This window comes from Paroedura picta, chromosome 7 (genome assembly GCF_049243985.1).
Source record: "Paroedura picta isolate Pp20150507F chromosome 7, Ppicta_v3.0, whole genome shotgun sequence".
Classification (NCBI taxonomy): Eukaryota; Metazoa; Chordata; class Lepidosauria; order Squamata; family Gekkonidae; genus Paroedura; species Paroedura picta.
In genome coordinates, this window is record NC_135375.1 from 46,371,281 (window position 1) to 46,397,388 (window position 26,108).

The 26,108-nt window shown below is 39.0% G+C and overlaps 1 protein-coding gene across 15 annotated transcripts in view; it reads left to right on the forward strand.

The window, feature by feature from the left end:
• PPIP5K2 (diphosphoinositol pentakisphosphate kinase 2) overlaps positions 1-26,108 on the forward strand; it is a 79,408-nt gene that overhangs the window by 43,197 nt on the left and 10,103 nt on the right. For 2 of the 15 annotated variants that reach the window (XM_077347698.1, XM_077347699.1), the window contains 12 exons: positions 2,614-2,837; positions 5,341-5,468; positions 6,530-6,644; positions 8,093-8,200; positions 8,282-8,398; positions 9,321-9,494; positions 18,518-18,691; positions 19,625-19,648; positions 19,945-20,014; positions 22,328-22,447; positions 23,256-23,318; positions 25,407-25,466. In XM_077347698.1, coding sequence (XP_077203813.1) covers positions 2,614-2,837; positions 5,341-5,468; positions 6,530-6,644; positions 8,093-8,200; positions 8,282-8,398; positions 9,321-9,494; positions 18,518-18,691; positions 19,625-19,648; positions 19,945-20,014; positions 22,328-22,447; positions 23,256-23,318; positions 25,407-25,466 — 1,377 coding nt within the window. The remainder of the gene's footprint in view (positions 1-2,613; positions 2,838-5,340; positions 5,469-6,529; positions 6,645-8,092; positions 8,201-8,281; positions 8,399-9,320; positions 9,495-18,517; positions 18,692-19,624; positions 19,649-19,944; positions 20,015-22,327; positions 22,448-23,255; positions 23,319-25,406; positions 25,467-26,108) is intronic. The other 13 variants (XM_077347701.1, XM_077347703.1, XM_077347700.1 and 10 more) reach the window with 13 other exon arrangements.

Consider the following 26,108-nt stretch of genomic DNA (forward strand, 5'->3'; position numbering starts at 1 on the left):
GATTCTTTTTGCCTGCAGTCACACAGTAGTTACAAGGAACTTTTAAAGGCTTGCAGAGGTTCAATTCAGTTCAGTATTGGGGCATGGTGGAATGAGGGCATCCAGCTTTCTTCTCTTTGCTGGTTTTCAGAACTGAAACAGCTTCAGAGAAGTGTTATTGGCTTCATTTTGGTTTTGCACATGCAGTAGTCAGTGCATGTGTAGTTTCAAAATGGGGCAATTAACCCCTACACCCACCAGTCTGTAGTTCCAAGTTGAATTGGTCCTCTGCAGTCCTTTAAAAAGCAGTGCCCCAAAACTGCTGTGTGGGTGCTATGAAACTGGGAACCCAGTAAAACACATAATCCAGACCAACTCATTTTTAAAAAGTGACATTCAGCCCTTAGTGTGACACAGTAATAGACTGTTATCACAGAATTCAGCAAGGAGATACCGTGTAGAAGTTAGGCCTACCGTATATATACAGAGCTCTTGTTGCCCTATGCTCTCTGCTCTTCTCACCCATTCCTATGTGTAAACCATAGATGCTACCATCATCACAGTTGTTCACTAGGCTGTAAAGTACTCTTGTTTTATTTTGTCATGCTGCAAAGAACCCCAAGATTATTTATTTTTATTTATTTATTTATCATACTTTTATACCGCCCTCCCCGGAGGCTCAGGGCGGTTTACATTATAACAGAGAACCATACATAAAACAGTCTGTAGAACATGTACACCAATAACCAACAATTGCAACCAAACACAACACAGTATAACAATAAACAATCATAACACAAACAGGTCCAGGGCTTGTTGATGGGATTCTGAGGGGGGTGGCTTATTGATTGAATTCTGAGGGGGGGGTGGGGGGGAGCAGGGGCCCTTGGTCGCTGTAGATTACATCTGGTCTTGGCCAAATGCCTGGTGGAGGAGCTCCTTTTTGCAGGCCCTGCGGAACTGTTTAAGCTCCGTCAGGGCCCTGATCTCCTCTGGGAGCTCGTTCCACCAGGTAGGGGCCAGAACAGAGAATGCTCTGGCCCTGGTCGAGACCAGACGGACTTCTTTAGGGCCAGGGATCCTTAGCTGATTGGAGGCAGTAGAGCGTAGAGCTCTTTTGGGGGCATAGGCGGGGAGGCGGTCCCTCAGGTACACTGGGCCCTGACCGCGTATGGCCTTGAAGGTAATTACCAGAACCTTTAGTCTTATCCGGAATTCAACTGGTAACCATTGCAGCTGATGGAGAATAGGCCGGATATGGGACCTCCACGGTGTTGCCGTGAGGATCCTGGCTGCTGCATTTTGAACTAGTTGTAGTTTCCGGGTCAGGGCTAAGGGCAGGCCTGCGTAGAGCGAGTTACAAAAGTCCAGTCTAGAGGTGACCGTCGCATGGATCACTGTGGCTAGGTGTTCCGGGGCCAGGTCTGGGGAGTAACCTTATAACATGAATGGAGTATGATTATTAACAAAAAGCAGTGACACAGACTTACAATGAAAAAGTACAGATCAATTTATTATAAGATAAAATGAGAATAGATAGCAAATCTAAAGTAAATAAAAATTAAATCTAAAAACTAATAAAATTAAGCATTCTCACACTAGCACCAAATCTTAAATACAAACCCTAGCCCAAGTGAAGTGTGCCTGGCCTCAACCAGGGCCAGGGCCTTTTTCAGTCCTGGCCCCTGCCTGATGGAATGAGCTCCAGAAAGAGCTAAAGGCCCTGATGGAACTCACATAGTTCCACAGGACCTGCAACACAGAGCTCTTCCGCCAGGTGTTTAAGGCAAGGGAAGATCTTGGGGCCCTCTTCTAAGCACCGACCCTGAGAAACATGGCTGCAGGGGGGGGGGGTTAGTTTTTCGACTGCTGTATTTTTAATCTATTCATATTCTTAATCGCCTTGAGATGGCTGGTCCAGGAGTAGCGGTCTACAAATGCAATTGATCAGTAAATAAACCTGGACATAGTCTTGCTTTTAGTTAAAGCCTTATTGTTCAGGCTATTTCATGATGGAATCTGCTCACGATTGCCCCATAACAAAGGTGCCTATGGTAAACTGGAAGTCAAGATGTCTGTTTTGAATGTTCCAGTAAATAAAGGTTAAGGATGTTCTTACCTTTGGAGGACCCTTAACATAGCTCTGTGGGCAAAGTGGAAGAAAGTTCTTTAATATAACTAACAACAGAGAGGTTAACATGACATTTAATTGAGGAAGGGCTTTGAGTATGTTGGGAGTTACAGATAAAGGAAATTTCTTGTTCACAGATCCCTTCCCAAAGAGGCTTTTGGAAATTAGAAAGAGAAAGCTTGACTTGTAGATAAAATCAGGGTCATCTGAATAAACCCTTGAAATTTAGCTAGCCTGAGAGTAATTTGAATTTTGCTTCCTGTGCTACAACTTACTTGAGTAACTAATTTTGTCAATGAAGTAATTACACTCCTAATCAAGAGGCTAGTAAGACTGAGAAACAACAACATGAAAAACAGACATGTGAAAGGGCAGAATAAACATAACAGTTTTCAGAATGTATATTTCTTTTCAATCAACTTTATTTCATTTCAGGTTAGTTAGTTAGATTAAGCTTGTTCATTAATTCTGTAATGGGTAATGGACGATGTTTGCCTATACAGATATTCAGCTTTACCACAGTGAAACCCTGGAACTAATGCTGCGTAGATGGGCCAAGCTTGAAAAGGACTTTAAAACAAAGAATGGAAGATATGATATTAGTAAAATCCCAGATATCTATGACTGTATAAAATATGATGTGCAGCACAATGTCTCTTTAAAACTAGAGAATACAATGGAACTGTACAGGCTATCAAAAGCTTTGGCTGATATTGTGATACCACAGGTATGTACTTTGCCAGCTACATTAAGTCTCTGTAATGATAATCTTGCACCAATAACATAATGTGTGTTATTGATTATGCTTGCTAAACACTGTGGTAAATATTAGTAGGTTAATAGCATTAAAATCCAGTATTTATTTGTTATTCTGGATCCAGCAATCTCTCTGCAGGAGATTGTGGCACAGATTTTTGGTGTGTTCTCTTCTTCCTAACAGTTCCTTATAGCCTCCAGAAAAGTGATTCCTGGGATTGTAGGATTCACTTGGACTTCATAGCCTAGCAGGTCAGAAGATGCAATAAAGATGGTTCTTCCTCTTCCCTCAGTGGTGCTGCTATTGTAGAAATTCGGAGAGAAGTAATTATATCACAGTTCTTCAAGTCCACAGGAGTCAACTTTCCAAGGGACATATTAGATGTAGCTGAATGCAGCAAAAATCTATGTTCCTTCTACACAGACCAACATTTACAATTTATTTACAATAAACTAGTAGCAAAGCCCATTTTAAAAAAATGGGCTCTGAAAGGGGTAGGAGAAGGCCCTTCCTGGTCACGAGGAGGCTGGAAAGCCTCCCCCTCCCCCTCTACCCTCTTCAGCAGCAAATCCTGTAGCCAGCTCTGCAAATGGGCTAGAGGCTGTGCCGCTGAAAGGAAGCTGGAAAGGCTCCCCCTGCCCCCTCTCCTCCAGGGCCAGCCCCTCTTCAGTGGTAAAGCCCTCTAGCTGGAGCCTGCTAGAGGGCTCTGCCGCCAAACGGAGGCTGGAAAGGCTCCCCCTGCCCTCTCCCCTTCAGGGCTTTGCTGCTGAAGGGAGGCTGGAAAGCCCCCCCCTCCTACTACCCATCGGCAGCATCTCTGGGGGCCAGCCTCCCAGTCGGTCGGCTGCTAGCAGGCAAGGAGGGAGGGCGGGAGCTAGAGGGGGAGGGCCAATCAGGGTGGACCTGGACAGACAGGGCCCTGGACAGTCTCCTCCCAGGAGGTTGTTTTCCAAATATTAATAGGGAACAATGGATAAAGTTGTCAAAACAATTAAATTTAAAGCCAGCGATGAGAAATCAGGAGTGGTAATTCTAAAACAAGTATATTAATAGTGCATAACATAATTAAAAAGCAATAAAATAGTAATTTTAATGTCACATGTAGTATTCTCCAGTAAAAATGAGGAATGGGTTTATTCAAGTACTCTCAGGACTCTATAGTGACAAAACTCCAGCTCCACTGGGAATACCATTGCAATAGCCCCTATACTTGACATAATTATCACCACCACCATCATGGAATCATCCAACACATCATGAAAGAGACCTGTGTCTTATGGCCACTCTGCTTTCAGACAGAAAGGTAAGACAGAATAAGATCCTCAAAGATTATATGCATTGGTGGCCAGACTGATATGGAAAAAGTGACCCTTGCAATATTTTTTGAAGCACAGTATCTTCATGTTGCTGTTGATTGATAAATAAGAGATCATAAGTGCAGACATTGGAACCATAAATTTACTTTGTTTTACTTGCTATTTTCAGATTACATAACTTCCTAAAGTATTCAACGTAGTAGAGAACAATAAGAATGGTTAATTTTTTATTTAGATATCTAGTTATAATAAACAGCATACATGATCCAACAATACAGTCTGAGGTACAACTGTTGTTTATGAGACTGCCTTAGAGTTTCATTAATGGTGCTACAGAGTCTGAATGCCATTACAGGTAGTCTTTGCTTTTTGTGCAGTTTCATGACCTTGAAAAATTAAGAATATCTACTACCAGAATCCAGTTCAATATTTAGTTATGATGAGCTGGCAAATGGCAGTTGAAACTGTAATTTAAGTGCAAATGTGCAAGCTTTGCTATCACACCCAAGCATGGGCACATAGCAGTAGAGATGCTTGTATTTGGATAGCTGTGTTGCCTTTCTTTGTATTTAAATCCAGTCTCCACCGATACCTGATTAATTCAAGATTGCGTGTTCAATCTTGAGTAGTTTTGCTAAATAACTTATTTTGCTGTGCTTCATTGTTCTACCTCCATCAGTAATTTTGTTAAAAGCAGTGTGTCTCTAAAAAATCACTGGTAATGTGTTTTATGTTAAAAATTATGCATTCTTACCTGCCTACATGAGAAAAGGCATCTTTATGAGCTTTTACTACTGCTGTCTTGTGAAAAGCTTCCTATAAATCCACTCCCTTCCATTGATTAGTGAGCCATAAACTTCTGAATGCTTTGATTCCTTACATATGTGAAGTATATGTTATATACATAAGGTTATCTCTTAACCATGCTGCTTTGATAAGGACAGCATAAGGACAGCCGCTTATTCTACTGCCACAATGGGCTCCTCTACCAGTGTGATGTTTGTGCTGACAGAATATGTCACTTTTAACTGAGCAGAGTAACAGTCTATTCAAAACAGTAATGTTTGAATCCTGAATTATGAGTTGGCTTCAATTTTCATTGTAGTGTTTTTCAAGAAAGTATGTTTCCCCCCCCACCCCCCACCCCTGCCATCAAGGAATATGGTATTAATGAAGCTGAGAAACTAGAGATTGCAAAAGGCTACTGCACTCCTCTACTGAGGAAAATCCGGTCTGATCTTCAAAGAACTCAAGATGATGATACCGTAAACAAACTCCACCCTTTGTAAGTTTTTTTTTTTTAATTTGGACTAGTTGCCTTTGGTGATGACTAATACTGTATACTTACATGAGGTGATAAGTGAATTTTCCTGGACTCAGTTTGGAATGGGCCTGCTTAAAACCCATTAATCTTGGCTTTATTCAGAATGGGCAAGAATTAGTCCATGTTTAAGCTCTGGTACATACCAAGGACCGGGGTCTCATTGTATTCTTAAAAGAGGCATAGACTACCATATATTTCTCACCCCCCAAAATATTTTCAGCATATCTGCTGGTGCCTCTCTTTAATCCCCTGTCTAAATTGGTAAAAAAAAATTGCACCAGGAGATCCAATTCTATGGGTCCCCTAAAAAGGTGCCCTCATCCTCCATTGTTTCCAAGGGAGGGGTAAGGTATTTAAACTTTAAAGGGTACCTTAAAAATTTAAATGCCTTTTGCAAACCACAGTGGGTACCAGTGAACTCTGAATGCATTTAAAGGGTTTGCAGTCACTTTAAATGCCTTCTCCAAGCTGAGAGTTCACTCCAAGGGCATTTAAAGGGGCTAAGAGCCCTTTAAATACACTTCAACTGCAGCCATCCAGAGGTACCAAAAATCCATAAAAGTATTCAGGTATTTTTTTTAGGAGCTTTGTGTGTTAGATCAGGTTAACCGAATGCACACTCCTAGTTCCTAATAGTGTCATTAAGAGCATGAAGAATAGTCAAGGCTTTCTCTTCCCCATTCATTCTAGAGTTTCCTTCCCAGGAAACACAGAGAGGCCTGGCTGCTTTTCTACCCCTTTTCCATGCTATCTTTCCTTCATGACTGCTTCGGTAGCAGTCCATAATAGCATTAATTACTTTTGGAGTGCTTACTGATACATTCAGTAAAGCCACAAGCACTGAATTGCCAAGAAATATACTTTTCCTGGGCTTTGGAGTTTCTACTTAGCATTAAGGTACTTGTGACATTGAAGGACCTAAAGAAATTCAGCAGAATGTATCCCTAAGATTGATAAGTTCATTTAAATTGTGAACGGAGTTTTCATTTCCCTTAAACTTCTTTGTTTGGGTTTGCTCACAGGTACTCCAGTGGAGTTATGTCGCCTGAACGTCATGTTCGAACAAGATTGTACTTCACTAGTGAGAGTCATGTCCATTCCTTATTGTCAACTTTACGTTATGGTTCCTTGTGTGATGTAAGTGATATCCTATTAATTTTTTTAACCTCTTCTTTAACTTTAACACTTTGCTCTATTATATAATTGTGAAAGGTCCTCCTGGGCGAAGACTGTCCGGCCCTGTCTGGGTCCTGCACGAGTCTGGATTGGCCTGGCCCCATTGTCATTTGCCCCCAACAACCCAACCAGCCCAATCAGGCTGCATCTCCCACCCAGTCAGGCTGTGTCTCCCGCCCCTAACTGTCACGTCCAACAACTCCGCTCACTTTGCCTCAGACCACTGTCGGAGTTGGCAGATGACTGATAAGTGCGCTCCTCCCCCCTCCCTTCAGGCCTACTGTGAAGGAGCCTCTAACAGCCCCTGACTGAGGGGAGGGAGGTTTTTCTGAGGGCAATTCAGGGGAGTCTGTGGGGGTACTTGTGCTTTCCTTTGTGGGGGGGGGGGAGCTTTCCCCTTCTGTCAAACAGTTGGCTGACAGAGAGGCCACAGAAAAGTCCCTTCTCACTTAAAATACTGCTCTGGCCAGCCTTGATGTTGGAGGGAAAGGGTAGCCAAGAAACTCTCTGTAGATTTGAGGCCTACTATACAGGGTTCATGTTCTGGAATTCCACACTACCTAGGTGTGCATAAACCTGACCAGGGCCAAGACTTCTGTACACAGAGAGACCTCCTGTTAAGGTTGCCAGATTCCAAGTGAGGCACTAAACTTACACCAAACCATGAGCTAACACTCTGTCTACCCCACCTCCCTCATGGGGAGTCTGTTATGGGGAGAGGAAGGGAAGGCGATTGTAAACTGCTTTGAGATACCTGAGGCCTGACAAGTGACTGTGGGCCATTCCCAGTTCTCTCAGAGCTCTCTCTACCCCACCTCCCTCATGGGGATTCTGTTATTGTTTCTTTTGGGCTTGTCTTTCATCAGGTTTTCTCTGGGAATCATTTTGACCTTTACAAGACCAAAATGATACCCAGAGAAACTCTGGCTTTGTGTGATGTTTGACCTCAGACTGCTCAGACTTATGGGTGCTAAATTGAGATTCTACACCATGGATTATCATAAAGTCTGAAAGCAGAAATCCCAGTTCATTCACTTAGCATGGAGGCATTACCCTCTTCATTTTATTTTGCTTCCTAATTAGAAGTCTGTATGCACATGAAAGCTTACACAGTGAATAAAACCTTGATGGTTTTAAAAGAATCACTGGACTCCAACTTTGTTCTTATAGCTTCAAGTGGGTAGCCATGTTGGTCTGAAGCAGCACAACAAAACAAAATCAGAGTCCAGTGGAAGCTCACACCTTGAATAAATCTTTGTTGGTCTTAAAGGTTCCACTGGACTCTGATTTTGTTCTTATAATAAACCATATTATTATATTAGGATCATGAATTATCAATGAGGACCAAATTCAGAAGAAGCCACCACTCATTGTTGGTTCATGTTTTTATAATGTTCCTTTATTCCAAGGAATCTAAAGATGAACAGTGGAAGCGAGCTATGGATTATCTTAATGTGGTCAGTGAACTCAACTACATGACGCAGATTGTTATTATGCTGTATGAGGATCCCAACAAGGTAATAAAATAAAAATAAACGCATAAAGTCACAATATGTACATTAAAAAGAGGTTTAAACTATCTTATTGATTCTCTTTAGGAACTTTCATCAGAAGACCGTTTCCATGTGGAATTACACTTTAGTCCAGGTGCTAAAGGCTGTGAAGAAGACAAAAATTTACCATCAGGCTCTGGCTATAGACCTGCTTCTCGAGAGGTAAACACTCATAGGAATTATTCTCACACACTTGAAATTACTGTAGCACTTCACGTCTCATTTGACTACTGTCAGTCACTTATGACAGGCTTTCTCATGAAAACCTGGGGTTCCTTGATGGCCTTGGAAGGGTTTCCTGAATGGGTGGGAGTTAATTAGTTTTTTATATATATATTAAAAATTTGTTACATATTTATTGGATGTTATGACCATATATGGCCATGTTGACCTGCCCCCTCCCTCCCAAAATGGCCAGTGATGGGCTTGAAGAGGGTGGGATGGGGAGGGCGGGTGAGTGTGTACACTGCTATGCTTCCTAACCATATTCTGCACAATCACACCACTTCTGGGGTTTCTCAAAGAATGAAGAATGTTCAGGGGTTTCTCAATGGTAAAAAGGCAGACTTAGGAAGATATTAAGATCTGGCTACCAGGAGAAGAGTAAGGTTACCTCATTAAACTAAGTCAACATTCTTTAAGGAATTGTTGTTAAACTGTACAAAGAAATTTTTTTTGCCAAATTAGTATAATCTCTGAAGAAGCCACAGTACAGTTGTAAGAAAGAATTATGCTAATGTTTAAATGTTCAGTACATTAGAATGACATTATATAATGTGTTATTTAGAAAATAAATACGATATTTGTGAAAATAAATATGAAAATAGTTGCACTTGTTCCTTAAAATTAAAAAGTTGGGTAGAGCAACATTAAATCATCATGAAACTTTTGATACATGTCCCTGCTAAAATTTCCTGAATCAGATTCTGTATGATGCAGGAGAATTGCTGTTCAAAAGACCTTAGTGTGTAGGAGATGGTGTCATATGGGTCTCTAGACAAAGGCTGTATTCCTTAATATTCATAATAATATTTTCCCCATAGTCCTGATATTTTTGTCAAATGTTATATTCCTTTTCTTACAGAATGATGGGTCAAAGAAAGCTTCTGTTAGAATGGAGAGTGATGAAGAACCACATTCTTCTAAAAGAGATGAAACAGATCGATCTATAATGATGTTCAAGCCAATGGTGTCAGATCCGATTCATATACATAGAAAGTCACCCCTTCCAAGATCCAGGAAAATTGGTTCCGTGGAAGTAAGTTGTAAAATCCAGGGAAAATACTAGTTGGGGAGGTGAAGGTATTCATTTATTTTCAGCCTGTTTTCACCAAACTGCATGGCACAGTATATAGCAGAGGTTGTAATTTGCAATTGGTTCAACGAGTTCTATCAGTTAGAAATGGAAAAATATCCAGAGTTTGGAATATGCAGTAAGTCCTAAGCTGACTAACCTACATTGCTTATATACAAAGGATGATTAAGGATGACCACGCAGAAAATGTGAAGAAGTTTGGGTACTATGAAAATGCATATAAAGAGAAAATAAATAGCAAATAAGCTATCATTGACCATCCATCAGAATAGCATGTTAGCAATGCACCCATATCAGCCATATCAAACAGCTCACCAATGCATACTAACATGTTTTTGTGACATCACCTTTCCCCCACCCACCTGCAGAATACAACAAGGGAAGAATAATTTAGTACAGTGCAAATGTATTTCCTTGAGGAAGACAGGAGAAGAAAGGCAAAGGAGACACAGGTTACTAGGACAGCTACAAGAAGGCACACAACTGTACATTCACAGAAGGTTTACCTGTCAACTCTCTCGTAGCTCGTTGGGGGGGGGGCATTCATATGGGAGACATACATGAAGAAGTTAAACCCCATCAAGAGGAAAGCCAGGTGAGATGCATCCTGGCCTCAGTAAAGGGAAGTAGGAGACAGGAGTAGAATTCAGACCTTATATGCTGCAGAGACTTCTAATTACATACCCAGTTAGACACAAAGATAAATGATTAATCACAGAGTATTTAGAATCCTATATTGACCTTAGTGTCAAAACCAAACTTATCTAGCAGGACTGGTGAGACTACAGGCATATCACTGTCTATAGCACAGGTATAGCAGGCCTGAAGTTTCTGCATGTGGAAGTAACCATACAGTTGCAAGAGTCAAAGGAATAGCTAAAGCTGTACTCCATCAGACCCACCTCTCTTTCTCTCCAAATCTTAAAAACACCTCTCCATTGCCATTGTATTTGTGCAAATGCTGTCCAGCAGAGCTGTTCCAGGTTGTGAAGAGGCTTCAGTCCTGTGAGGATGTGTACCTGTAAAATTTTGCAGATTAAATTCCTCGGCTCCAGCATGATTTAGATGCTGTAGTTGGTTCAGTCTCAGAATGCTGATGGAGTGCTGTCTGATCTCACTTGTATGGCTAACTTTCAGTTGACATGGTCTGATGTTTGGAAATATACAACCCATCCCATTTAGACTTGTGTGGCTGATAATATAAAGCTGCAAAAGGCTGACTGAGCAGGTCTGGGAGGTATTGAATACTTCTCTGCAGGAGAATATATGCTCAGGTAGGTAGTGGTATATATCCTCAAGTGGTCACAGAAGAAACAGTCTATGTAGATCCAGTTCATTCAGGATTAAATCCTAGTTTGAGATGGAAACAGCTCTGATCACTCTTACAGATGGTTTTTATCAAGAGAATGACCTGGGAGTGCATCCCTGTTGATACTTTTAGGATCAAAAGTTGCTATCTATCAACCATGGTATTCCTTCTGGAGAGGCTGTTTAAACTTCTGTTTAAACATCTATATAAGACCTCTGGGAAGGATCATTCAGGAATTTGAAGTAAAATGCTACCACTTTGTGGATGATAGTTCTGATTCTGCTTAACTGGATCTGCTGTGTCTTTGGAATTGAAGAAGAGGTGTCTGGCAAAGCTAGTGAAATGGATGAGAGGTAATAACCTGAAACTCATCCCTAACAAGTCTGAATTGTTGTTGGTCAGTGACACAGTAGCTTGAAGGCTCAGGAGTATGCCTGACTTGGGGTGTGTATGTGTGTGTGATGCTGTATGCTGGCCCATGATTAAGGGCTGAGATCTCTTAAACGGCACATACCATCTATCAGCTTTAGTATATACACCAGCCGTAGCCAATCCTCAAAAACTGATCTGTTCTTGGTAATCACAGCACACTGTAATGTGAGCTGCTTTTGAAAACTGTCCAGAAACTATCCAGCTGGTGCAAAGCATGTAGGCCTGGCCATCATTGGGGGGTGAATACATGATGGTTATTACCCCTATGATGAAAAATCTCCACTGGCTATTTCCATGCTCAGTTCAAAACTGGTTCTTCCATTTAAGGTCCTAAATGGCTTGGGGGCTGGGGTATTTGAAAGTTAGGTTTTTAGCCTAAGAACTTGTATAATTTTAAACTTCTAAATGTTTATGCTGTGTTCAAGCTCCTGCTGGGTTGGGTATTTATTGCCTGTTTAGTAATAGTAATGAGCCATTCATGCTGACTAGTTGGCCCAGGTTACATTTTTGTAGTACTTTTACAAGTAGCCATCCCTTAAGGAGTTGTGTTGGAACTCTGAAGTTTCTGATTGGGGCTCTGATCCATCAAAGCAAAATAGAAGTGTTTAGCCAGTTTTAGCAATATTTGGGGTATCTGTTAGTTACCCAAAGGTGTTGCTGTTTTACTCATTTGCTTGGGTTGCACCAACATGATGTTGTAGTGCCAACATGTATATAAGAAGTGCCTTCCATTTCTACACTGTGCATATCTATCCTGTTCTTCATGTAGGAAACACGGCAGTCAATTGCTGATATAGGAACAAATGGTGAACACAGCAGTTATGTCATGGAGGATGAAGGGATGAGATTTTCAGCAATTAATATTTAATACAGAGGATCCTCCTCCCTATTTGGAGTGCATTATCCTTCCATCCCCAGTTGGAAAAGTGGAGAATCTAATTTGTGATTTGCTGTGATAAAGTACCTGTAAGCATTCTGAGCAGAACAGTATTTATGCTGAACCAAGTTGTGCTCCTCCTTGGCTTTTCATGCAGGGTGTCCTTTTTCCAGTCACTTAAGTTTACCAGTGTGTTTCTGTGCATGTCATGAGGTGAGAAAGATGTAGCCATGCACGGCTGGCCAGTTTCTTGCCTGGGTTTATATAGTCTTTATTTTTTAGACTTGTATTACAGAACCGATTTGTATATTGTTTTATATCATGAATGCCATTAAAGGTTTTGTATTGTAAAATAGTGTTTATGTGAGCTCTGTTTCGGTGCAAAGTTAGTTGATATTTTGACCTGCAGCTGCTGTGTAGATGTGGCAAGAGGCTGGCAAAATGATATAGTTTTTCATTCCCATTGAAGAGTGCTCTTAAACTCCTGTTGTATATAATTTAGAGTATTCGTGTACTTCGGTTAATGTGTGTTTTTACTCAAGTAAATGTTGCCAGTTCCACAAAAAAGGGGGAAATGAGTATGAAATCCGCTTCTTAGTATATTAAAATCAATTTTATATTCTACTCAACAAATTGTCATGCAAGAAACAAACAAGAAAGACCTCAGAAAAACTGGGATACAGTTTGTTGGTAAAGAAAAATGCTCATGTACATCAGTATATGAGTGGACATTAAATGCATGCCCATACTAAGTAAGGTCATTGGTTCCTTTTTCTCAGTATTGTCTGTTCTGACTGGAAGATATTTTCCAGCAAGGAAAAGGTCTACTTGAGGTCCTTTAAGTAGAGATTCCAGTGTTAAACCCAGGATCTTCTATAGATAGCATGTATTTTACCACTGAGCCATGGCTGTTCTCCCATAATTATAAATAATAGTTGATATTGTGAAATCAAAAACCCTGGAGGAAAAAGCAAGAAAGGCAAAACCGTTCTATAAATTAGAAGTTTCTAACATTGTTGAGCTTTCAGGGACTTTGGGAATTTTGAGAAATGATGCCACAATAAAATGGCTGTAATGGGTGCATTTCTTTTCAAAATCAATGCACATTACTGCAAACAGCCCTTCTTCTGTCTTTTCTTTCTCCACTTTTTTCATTCTTTATAGGTTTTGTCAGTCATGTCTCAGTTTAGAAAATACCGTAACCAGATTGTATATTCTATGCATGCTGGCTAACCAAATAGTTTTGTGTTTACATGCAATTGGCATGCAAATCCAGAAACCCCAAAGGCCCCCCCCCCAGACTATTATTACTGTGATGGGGCACAAAAGACCAACAACAGGGAAACATTGCTTCAGTAGCACACTGTTTCATTCAGACTTGTCAAGAATGGGGGGATGGGAGAGAAACATCTTCTAGGGATCCTGGGGAAAGTTGAGATGCGGGTCAAATTGGGCTCCCACCCAGAAAGAATGAGTGACACTCACCATGACTCAAGTGATACATTTATAGGTTGGGCTGTTGCAGTTGTGGGTAGGCAAGGGAGGGACTTTGAGTTGTCTGAAAAACTAGTCTATAACCTTATTATTTTTCATGAGTTGTGAAGGTGGTAAGGGTAGTGGGACTAGAAATGAAAAATTTCCAGAAGTTGTGAAGCTGCAGGGGGAAATATTTCTATTCTTCCCCCTAAGAAAAATGTAAATTTGAGATAAATTGTAATGTGTGTAGTATTTACTTTCCTATCAAACCAAAACTTTTTACAAATTTAACATGAAATACATTATTTGTAACTTGGCATAAACTTTATTTATTTAGTTATTTACCGTATTTGCCGGCGTATAAGACGACCCCCCAACATTTCCACTCAAAATACAGTACTATGGGCCACTATGGGCAGCTATGTCTATCTAAACTGAAGTGCACCCAGCTTATAAGACAACCCCCCCACTTGGAGGCATGTTTTTCAGGGGGGAAAGTAGTCTTATATGCCAGCAAATACTGTAGTTACATTTCTGTACCACCCTCCCTTACAGCTCAGGGTGGTTTACAATAAGAGTTTATAGCTCACAGTTCACTGTGATGCTGGTAGAGTACAGAGAACACAATAACAGTTTTAGACTTCTAACATTTTGAGCATATCAACAGTTTTGGGTGTATAAAATTTTGAACACAATAACAATTTAACAATCATAAACTGTGTAATGCTCAACTGTTAGCTACACAACCATGAGTACTGTTTTTGTTTAATGGATGGCCAGGTCAGGAGTCACCCTATATTACATATGTTGGGTACATGCAGTTGGGTACTGATAGTTGGGAGGGGGCTTCTGGGTTGGTGTTGCTCTGTTGGCTTCAACCAGAGGTTTAGTGGAAAAGATCCATTTTGCAGGCCCTGTAGAACTGTTTCAGTTCTGGCAGGGTCCTGATCTCTTGTGGAGCTCATTGCACCAAGTGGGGGTCAGGACAGAAAGAACCCTGGCTCTAGTTGAGGCAGACCGAGTTTCCTTGGGGACAGGGATAACCAGCTTGTTGTAATTTGTGGAGTGGAGTACTTTCCAGGAGGATATAAGCAGAGGTCCCTTGAGTAAGCAGGGCCCAGACAATGTATAGACTTGAGGGATGACCTTCAACTTGTGTAATTTGTAAAGCATTGCAAACTAATGAACCCTGTGCCACCATACTACATATATCTTTAATTTGTGCCATCTTATAGATTTTTGGGGGAGGGGATTGAAGGCAGAAAACAAATTTGGTAGTAAATAAAACCATAACTCTCTCATAGAATTTGGACCATAACTCAAAATCACAAAAAGGACTGTTATCTATCTATATAGTTCCCAAGAGTTCCCACTATCTGCAAATATCTAAATCCACAGATAGAGGGCACCCTTACCATAAACAAGTTTTTCTGCTTGCAAAAAAAATCTGAAAACTAAAAAAAAAAGCCATTGGGGAAGTTAAAATCCTTCCAAATAAAACGTTTGTGTGCACATGCACAAACAACACAGCTTATTGAGTGTCTAGCTGCTGCTCTCCTGTGGAGCCAATCCGGGCTCAGTTGTGGGAACAGGAAATGCTGGCAGCTTCTCTGGGCCTAGTCACAGCAGCAGAGAACACTGGTAGTTGCTTTGGTCCTGACTGCAGCAGCAGGGAATGCTGGGAGACTCCAGGCCCATGATGCAGCAGCACAGAACATCAGAGACTGGGATCAGCCATGACAACAGGGAACACGGGGAAAGACTCAGGGCCTGGCCCCAGAAGACACTAGGAGCTGTTCCATATCTGGACAGAAGCTACTCCAAGCTATGAGCAGCTCCCAGGTGCTGCCACCACTGCCAGGCTCAAAGGTAGGGGAAAAGAATGGGAGAGAAGGAAGCTTGGGAGAGAATTAGCTAGGCAGGGAGAAAGGGATAGATGGCAGGATTGGCTTGGGGGAGAGAACGAAGAGGGATTGGCTTCAGGAGAAGATAAACCAGTATCTCTGGTTTATCTCAGTGTCTGATCTTTCCAATTTCTGTGCCAAATAATTTCCAGTTCACAGTCGCATATTCCTCCCTTTCTCTACGCCATTGTCTGAGATAAGTAAAGTCTTTCCTTACATTGAAGGTGGAAGACTAATAAAGCATTGTAGGCTTGATTTCTGGTGGAAAGTCAAGAATTCATTATTGTGGCAATGTATGGAATACCATGGGCTTGCCTGTACTCTTGTTCTCTCCACTGGCTTATTCTACCATGCTAGAATGACATAGCTTTAAGAGACATACTCAGATCAAAATTTTGTCTCAGGTGAAATACTTGTGTTACTGAAAAACAAATGGAAGGCAAGGGCGGTTATGAAGAATCTCCACTGTTACCAATTTAATAACTGGTAAACAGATGGAGGAGATGCTAGATCTTGCAAGACAGAATACTTGGTCAGAGACTAAAACCCACCGTTGTATCAGCTTGCTAGAGCAGAGCAGTCTTCAGTGCCCTAACTGCTTTCTACCTCTTCATCTGGGAAGACATGTGCTAGTGTTAAAATTCAATCTTGATAGCCAATGCCTATACCAAAAACTGGGGAGAATATCCTGAGATCTTTGTTTTCTTGAACTCAATAGAGATACATCTTCGAATTTCAGCACATTTGCAAAGTCATTTCAACGTGAGGGCAAACTGCGTCAGCAACCAGGACCTAATTGCAGCCAAATGAAGGCCAAGTTCCCTCATATTCATAGCAAGGAGATTAACACTCCCAACAATAGGTGCAGAATGGGTAACATTTTGCCAGTAGTGAAGGCACACAGCCTTGTCTGTGCTGTCCTTTCCATTTTTCTCTACGGTGGTTCAGAAGATCAGTCATGAGCAGCCTACTAATCCACGGCCTCTTTTTGTATCCAGTTCTGACTTTGCCTCGTACTTGGGTGCTGAACAAATTCAACCACTCTAAAAGTTTGGTGAATGTTTTCCTTTCCACAAGACATTCTGTCAACAGGATGTTCTAAATATCAGATGTAGGAGGGGAGCATAAATATAATGAATATCAAAGTTGGATATCTAAGATGTTCAGATTCCTGGTTTGTTCCATTCCATCCTGTTTATTTTGGCAGACAAACTGCTGCTTTCCAGTTTATGACACACAATACCTATAGCTTCTGTCTGGGATGACTACTTTTTCAAGAGATATGCTGTTACTTCCAGAGCCCTGTGTTGTAGGGCTCTGCTCAATAAGATTTGTATGCAGCTATCTTTCTTCACTTTCATGTAATATAACATATTGATTGACGTATACACTCACTACTTGAATGTCACATTTTGTAAGATACCTTCCATCAACAATGGAAAAAGAAAGTTGAATTTATGATTGGCCTTTCTTGTCTTTGGTTGGAAGGTATTCTGATCCACCCGGAGTGTTTCACTGCACAACAAAGATCAGTGTTTTGTTTGTCTCTTCCTATCAAGTGTAAGTTGGGCTCAGCAACTAGCTGTTTTTCCCCTTCTGATCTTTTAACCTTATGTTCTGTTGAGGGTGACATATGAGGGTCACTGGCAGTCTTCAAGCAAAGGTTGGGTACACACTTTTCTTGGATGCTTTAGGATGCTTAGGGCTAATCCTGCGTTGAGCAGGGGGTTGGACTAGATGGCCTGTATGGCCCCTTCCAACTCTATGATTCTATATTACAGGTCCTCCTCCCATTTCCTTTGAATTAACTGTGTCCAGAAACTAAGAAAGGCTTCTTCCTACAGCAAGGGATATTGGGCACTAATGTGTTCAGTCTTGCCCATTCTGCAGGGCACCTTTTTACTTACTGATGAGAAGGATTATTTGCAGAAAGTTAAAATTCCTTCTTATTATACAATTATATTATTATTATACTAACCTTATCAATCTAAAATTTGAAAACTGGAAGATATGGAAAACATCGTATAAGTTTAACACTTTTTATTTATTCTTTTTATTTCAAAGACACTCTGACGGGGTCTCAGCCAGTTTTGTTTTCTTTTATAAAAGTGAAGCTAGTTTTAATTTACAGATTAAATTAATATGAAATTTACTTTCTTCTTTTTGGACTGCAAGTAATGAAAAAATAAAATAACATCAACATCTAAGCCTATTTTTACCAAATCTTGTTCTCTAACATTTTTTTCTATCTTGATACCAGCTAGCCATCAGTGTTTTAAAGTAGTGCAGTGATTTTCATATGGTCAGTTGGGACACATAGGTGGATTATGGCAGTATTATTATAGGTCAGGAGTAACCAAACTGTGGTCCTCCAGTTATCCATGGACTACAATTACCATGAGCCCTTGCCAACATTGTATTCCATGGACATGTAGCCCATGGAGAGCCACAGTTTGGCCACCTCTGGCTATTGCTGATTTTTGGTTTACCCCTTTATAGAACAAAATGTTAGAAGAGAACAGTGATGGTTAAGTGGAGGGTAGACATAAAGCATATTAAGTCATATGTCCATAATATCCCTTGAGTTGTTTTCATAGTCATGTCATTAACTTGCCATTGATGTTACTTTGGTAGAACAAAATTTGAGTCCAGTGGCACCTTTAAGACCAACAAAGTTCACACCTTGAATAAAACCTTGTTTGTCTTAAAGGTGCCATTGGACTCAAATTTAGTTCTATTTCAGACCAACATGGCTACTTACCTGATTTCAACATCTTTGGTAAAAACTGTAGTTTAACAGTTGCTGTTTCTTGTGCCATGTGATTTCATTAATGGGAAACATTTCTGTATAATGGTGGAGGTATTTGGAAAAGGGTACAAACAAAACTGTATTTTATTTTCTTATCATTTGGCTATGAATCTAACGTTGCATGCTTTGCTGTTTTTTTGCCCCCTTTCTCACTTCCAGGAAGAGAGCCCCCTGAGTGTGTCTAGCCCAGAGTGTATTGGTACCTGGCTGCATTACACCAGTGGTGTGGGTACTGGGCGTCGAAGACGCAGATCAGGGGAACAAATCACTTCTTCCCCTGTCTCCCCTAAATCACTGGCTTTCACATCCAGTATTTTTGGCTCATGGCAACAGGTTTTTAAACTTTACTTCATTAAACATTGCTATGCATTCTGAGCAAGAACCAACTGTCTTTAAGGACATCTAATCCCTTGTTCTGGATTTTATTTGAAGTAAATTATTTTACCAGTCAGTAAATCTGATTTTTAAAAACATTGGTTACTTCCAAGAATGTTTGGGGGGGAAAAAAGCAAGTGCATGTTTTTTTTTTCCCCACACTATTTCACTCAATACATTAGATGATAGAACTTTGAATTGGTTTCTTTTCAGCACTGTAATTTAGCTAAGTTCCCAAATAAAATGGACATCAGCTTTGGCTTAGTTGTCCTTTAAGACTTTTTCTCCTTAAAGCCAAAACCAGCATTGCATAAATTGGTGGTAGGTATATTAAAATAACACAGAATGCCATAATTGAAATAATTTGTTGGGAGATTGATTTTGCTGTTGGCCTGTTGGATTCGCATAGATTATATTTTCAGTGGCCTGATATTAACAATATGGTTAGAAAACCCTAGTACTAATAATTATTTTCTCAATTTCTGTAATGGGGGGTATCCCTCCCCATTCCGTTTTTTGTTAAATACAGTACTTCATCCATTGTAATGTATGATATTCTGAAGTATTTGAGTATAGGGGAATTGGTAAATTAGCATATACACAGTAAAATGTGAAAATATCAGGATATTTTTATTATTTTCATTAAACAGTGGATGATGTTCTGCTTAAAATATTTATATTCAACAGTGGATAGTGTTCTGTTTTTCTAAGAACATCTTTTCTCAAGGACTAGTTATTTGGAGCTGCAAAGAGCTTAGAGAAAAAGAGTTTTACATTAAACACTGTCAACAGACGTTATCCCTGATAGAGCCTTTGCATGGATCAGAGACTGTATAGTGACCTCATCAGTCTGTCTGTGTTTCCTTTTTTTTTTTCTCCCTTCCAATACAGGCGCAGTTTAGGAGTGTTCATTTGGTAAACTGAAATGACACAGTTGTCTGTGTTTTCATATATTTCTTGGTGTCTGTCCTGTTTTGGTCATGAATGCCTGCTTTGTACCCTCTCATTGCAAGGAAGTCATGAGTGAAGTGAAGTCATTTCAGCAGTACTGCATGATCCTCTATATTATTTTTGTATTTCTACTAACACATCATACAGCTTATTAATACCTGTCTGTCTTGAACAGGCTGCTGTTTCGAGCTTCATGGATTCTTCAAGGCCATTGGTCTTTTCTCTTTTTTTGTCCTTATTTATCTGTTTCCTATATTCAGGTCCCACCAGAAAGCAACAGTCACTATCGAACACCAAGAACAATTGTGGAGCAAAAGACAAGTGGCATAGGTATGTAAATACTTTCTGAAATTTTGTGCCATTAAATTAAATCTATCTGGTACTTGATGTTCTGCCAACAAGCATGTGTATCTTTTTAAAAGTCTGCAATGACTGGATAACGCATCATTGAAATAGTTACACGAAATATCTTGGATCGTTAAAGGCAGAGTGTCAATTGCCACTGAATTCTTTGTTTGGTCCAAACCCATATTTGCTTGATCATTTTAGGATACTTTACTTTTATTGGACGGTTTGCTCTTCTGTGGAGTAGAAACACTTGAAAAGATACTTCTGGGAATCCAAACATTTACTTTTCTCAGTGTTAGATCTCTTATGGGGACATTTTAAAAGCAGAATAAAATTGCACAACCTCAAATTCCACTTACTACAGCTTTAGTGTACAAACTTGGCCATTGTATATTTTTCATTATAACAGACATTACATTTGATTCTCAGTTAGCACTGTAGAATTGATATGAATATAAAATGTGCTGTGTTGCATTCAGTAATGTAGCTGCCAGCATTTTGTGCTAGCAAAGGCATACAGTCTCATTCTGGATAACTCTTCCATGCATATTGAACAAACCAGATACACTATATTCCGTGTTGTGTTCATTAGATGTTTCTATATCTAATTCTTTATTCCTTTACTAGAAATAGCTATTTAATATTTTCATGTGTAAATATGCAGAACCTGTACATCAGGTGCTCTTGATTGCTGATGTTTTTTTTTCTAATATTCTCCGGTTCTTACACAATCTTGTTTTCCGTGATATGTCACGTAATGGTTCATGAAAATTAATCTGTTTGTGTGCATAAGTTGAAGGTGTTACTTTAATTCCAAAGCTTTTGCCACATATCAGGCATGCATTTGTATTGGTTGTGATTCATCACATTGTGCTAGTAATGTTTTTTCACCATTGAGTCATTAGTGGTAATGACAGAAATTTTGAATCAGTGTTGGAAAGCTATAAAAATCAAAGGATAATAGATCAAAAGTCAAGCATAATAGTTATCTCTCTTTGGACAAACACCATTAATATGAACTTTATGTTAGTGTTGCATTGCATCAAAAAGATTTACTTAAGGTAGCCTGTTTCTCAAACTTCTAAGTGTGAACTATAATTTTACCACAATATTACATGTATTTAAAAGTACCAATAATATGTTATTTTGTAATTTAAAAACCCTTAGTTTTCAAAACTAAATAAATTATTCTGTAAAAAGTAAATCCTTGCGTTCCTTAACCCTTCTGTAACTTTATAGTAAATTTCACTTGGAACAATGTTTTTAGTTACTGTATTAGCCAGCGTATAAGACGACTGGGCGTATAAGACGACCCCCCAACATTTCCACTCAAAATATAGAGTTTGTTACATTACATTACAGTACTATGGGCAGCTATGTCTATCCCAACTGAAGTGCACCCGGTGTATAGGATGACCCCCCCCCCCACTTGGAGGCATGTTTTTCAGGGGGGAAAGTAGTCTTATACGCCAGCAAATACTGTATGTGTCATCTTGCTAACAAAAAAATATGTATTTATTTACTTCATTTGTACCCTGCCTTTCTCTTCAGTGGGGCCACATTGTATCCTCACAACACCCCTGTTAGATTAGGTTGAGAGTGTATGACTGGCCCAAAATCACTCAGCAAGCTTCCAGAGCAAAATGGAGGCTCAAACCTGGGTATTCATGTCCTAATCCAACACTGTAATCATTATGCCATCCTGGTTGTCTCCAGACTTCTTAATTCTCTGGTAAAGTGAATCAGTATATGTTTAGCATGAATAAAAATAAGTGCAGATTTAATAGAAAATGGAGAAATTGCAAGTAGAGCCCATGTAAGAAATCTGTGTCACATCTTCAGAATTTCAATGGGATTTGCATTGGAGAAGTTCCCCATGGATTGTGATGCTACTATTTGCAGAATTCTATATTCATTTTAATATGTCCAGTTGCAAGCTCTCAAATTTTTATCATCTTTCTCCCTTCCTCAACCCTTCTTGTTTTACATTTCTCCAATGTAGCATTTTTTTCTTTATATAGCAACAGGAAATGACATGAAGTCTCCTCATTAAATCTGACCATTCTCTTCATGTGTAATTAGTGAAGGAAATTGTGATATATAGTGTAATAAATTATAGGAATTACATCCTTCATATGCCAGTATGACATTATAAGCATATTGTGAACATAACCAGGGCACTGCCAGAAACTGCCTTTTGTGTGGTAAGAGCTAAATGCTTGCATGCTGCATGGATCCCCAATATGAATGGTAGAACACCTGGTTGCTGTATGTATTTTCTCTAACTCCTATCAGGGTCTCACTGTGCGGGCCTATTTAGCACCACTGTGCTCGGGGGTTCTTCAAGTGCACCTAACCTACAGGATTATGCTCGTATCCATCGTATAAAGGTGACTTCTTCTGGCTGCATAGATGGTATGTGCACACTTCCGCACATGCACGTACACACAGAAATTAATATGTATGCATCAGAAGTTTGACAGCAAAGACCTAGGCTTGTTGGTTGAATAGAACCTTAGAATACCATTCTTTAGTATTACCTAAGAAGAGTTTTATTCTTTCTTTCTTGGAGCTTGATTGAATTAATGGCACAGATATTTTTGTTCTTTCCACCTAATAGCGGACATCATATTCTAAATATAAGTGTTAAAATGGTCAACATATACTAAATCCTGCCAATATAGAAAAGATACCATTTGTGGTTTAAATCTGCATAATTTCATAACCATTTCTTGAAACAATGAAAATACTTGTTGCATGTTTTTAGAAAAATCATATTAGTTCATATAAGTAGAGAACTATATATAGCAAAAGATTTTTTTCTTAGTTTTAATATGCTAGGCTAATTATTAGAGGCGAAATGTCAGTACTGTATTTCCACTGTTTTGGACATACTAATATACTATGCTTGTTAACACTCCTGAGGGTAAAATGTAATTTTTCTCATTATGCCTCTTCCATGGTATTAAACTCTAACCATTTATAACTTGTATTACCAAATCATAAACACAACCTTTTTTTTTCTTCCATACACTCCATTAAACTTCTAATAGTATCAAAAAGCAAAGTTTTAAATCTGTTTGGCCTATAGCCTCTTCCCAATTCCTTCTGTGTGTCACTTAATTCTAACCACCTCTTCATTTTTTCTCTTCTGTCCTTTCTTGAAATGTCCCTCTTTTGGTAGCTGTTTTGAATTTCAGGTACCTGTTTTTCTCTTTCTCAGACACCACACGTGGTTCTGCTGTTAAAAGGTTTTCTATCTCATTTGCTCGACACCCAACCAATGGTATGTTTTGCTTTTATTTTAAAAACACACAATGCTCCCTTACTTCATCCCTTCCAACCACAGGATGTACAGTATTATTCACCACCATCCTTCCTAATTCCAACCAATCACATAATCCAGTATTTGATTATTAGAGATATGGATAGTTTAAATCCCTTTCCCCTTTTAATTTGTTAATCTAATTTTTAAAAATTCACTCACCCATTATGGGGGTAATAAAAATTAAACTAATTCTTCTTTAAAGCTCAGCTGATAAGACTTATCTAATGTGTGTTTAAACTTTTTCTCACCTTAAATGTCTCTTAGTTCTTTCTCCATAGCTAAATTTTTTTTCCTGCGTGCTGTGGTGGATATCTTTGTCCTGGGCCTTTAGAATTCAATATAAGAATTATGCTGCTAAATTATACCTAAGTTCTATGTATTGCAGCATTTTGTTTCCAAAAGTGACCAGTACATAATCTCTAGGAACCTCTGCTGTTTTCCCCCTGAATCTAAGAGGTATTTTGTCTCTGGACATGGAAAAACCTTTTATCTTTCATAGCTAAGTGTTATGAAAAAACCTGCCCTCTCTGAACTCATAAATTCATTATAAATGACAACCAGAGTTTGTACCATCTTTCTTAAAGCATTACTAGTCTTAAGAGTAATAGTTAACTGAAAATCTGGCTTCTCTTTCTGTCAGTTACCACATTAGACCATGGCACATTATTTAAATACCTATTTAATTATAACAGAATAATAAGCACTTTATACAGTTTGTTCAATGTTCCAGTAATTTTAAATAAATTATTTTTACATCAGTATTTTTATTCTTTTTCACCAGTAATCAATTTTCCATTTGTGTTTTCTTCTTGAAGTCTATGGCAAAGCATTAACTACCTTCATCTGTTGTTGAAATCAGAGTTTGGGAAATATCTTTCTTCCCTCATATATAAAAGATTCTATACACATTTCATCATTAAACTAGTTAGAATCATAAGAGTTGGAAGGAGCCACACAGGGCATCTTGTCCAACTGCCTGCCCAATGCAGAATCAGCCTAAAGTATCCATGTTCTGCCATTACAGAAGCTAAACTGACTATTGTGGGTAGGAAAAAAAAATACATCCATCTTCCAATTTTTCCGGAATTATTCAATCATTTTACAATACACTAACACCAATAACATAATATGATGACTTACTGAAACTGAAGATCTGTTTCTATGTCCTCCAATACATTTGCTGCAAGACAGTTAATATACAGTTTACACTTTTAACAGTTTATTACAGTTAATATACAAGTTTACTTCATTTGTGCAAAATAGTTATGAATATTATAGCACTAATTCATAGTTCTAATATTTAAAAGGATTGTACTGATTGTGGAAAGTGCCATCAAGTTGCAACTGACATGGCAACCCCATAGAGTTTGCAGGGCGAGAGATGAACAGAGCTAATTGTCTGCCTCTATGTAGCAACCCTGGACTCCTGTGTGGTTCCCTATCCAAGTACTAACCAGGGCCAACAAGATTAGATTAGTTTGGGCCATAGTTATGATGTTTAAAAAGACTGCAGTATTAATTCTGAGAATGAGAAATTTGGGCATTTAATCTGAAATTATTATCAAGGAGAGAAAACGTCAAATTTAGTGATGCTAAATAATTGAAGAGCTTGGGAAGAAAAATATTTAAGGTTTCCTTTAATAAGTAGGAAAATTGTTTTCATAACTTCAGTACCCAGATGAGCACATTGTGATTTATTTTTCAAGTGTTTAGTACTCCTTAATCTGTAGTATTAATACAGATTTCACTGACCCATTTAATGTTTCCTCACATCTTTCACAATTGACTGCATGCTATATGTGTTATGCTGAAACCTGAATTTTATTTTCTGAGATTCCTTGGGGTGGCATAGCCTGCTTTGAAAACATAGATTGGTGGTGTATTGTCTCTTCTTCACCCATTTCTATGACTTCTATAACTTTGAATTGATGATCCAACTTTAACCCATTTCAGTCCTCCCCTTCCTTTCATCTTGAGTTCAAGCAACATGATGAAACAAGTTACCTTCTGACAGTGTTCTACCTTATTTTCTGGGCCTCTGTACAGAACATCCAGACCTCTATAGGTGCTGGTCGGTTTCCTCTGAGGGATATCTAGGCTCCAGTGGTATGTCTTTATGGCTTTCAAATGTAGGACGGCAGGGTGGCTTTCTAAGTTGCTGCGCTAACCCTTTCATTGTCTTGCATTTTGAAGGAAACTGAGATTTTACCATAAAGTCAGTTCATTACTATAGAACATTAAATATAAAAAGGAATAGTGTTTTCTCTGTCAGTAGCTTTTTTTAATATATATATACATATGTAGGTATATATAATCACACACAAATAAATGTGACAGGACAGTTTCCATTGTTAGTCCCTTGGAAATGATCTGTTTAAAATGTTGCCTCAGAGCATTATTCTAATGCTTGATAATTCCATAAAAACTGCTTAAAATGAGTTGTGTACATTAAGCAGCTAGCTGATTCTTTAGTAGGCACAGTTAAAAGAAGCAAGCAGAAATATTCATATAATGTTAGCTTTTAAGGGTCTATATAGAATATTTTTCTAAGGTATTAATGTCTCAGTATTAATATAGACATGTGCTTTCATTTAATAAAAAATAACTTGTTATTGTCAAATTAAATTCCTTCTCAGAATTGTATAGATATTCACATAAATGTGAATTTTTCTTCAGTCAGGATAAGCTGAAATTGTGGAACTTACTGTAATGCAAAGAAAGGGTTTGCGCTTGCCTGCATGTGTAGTA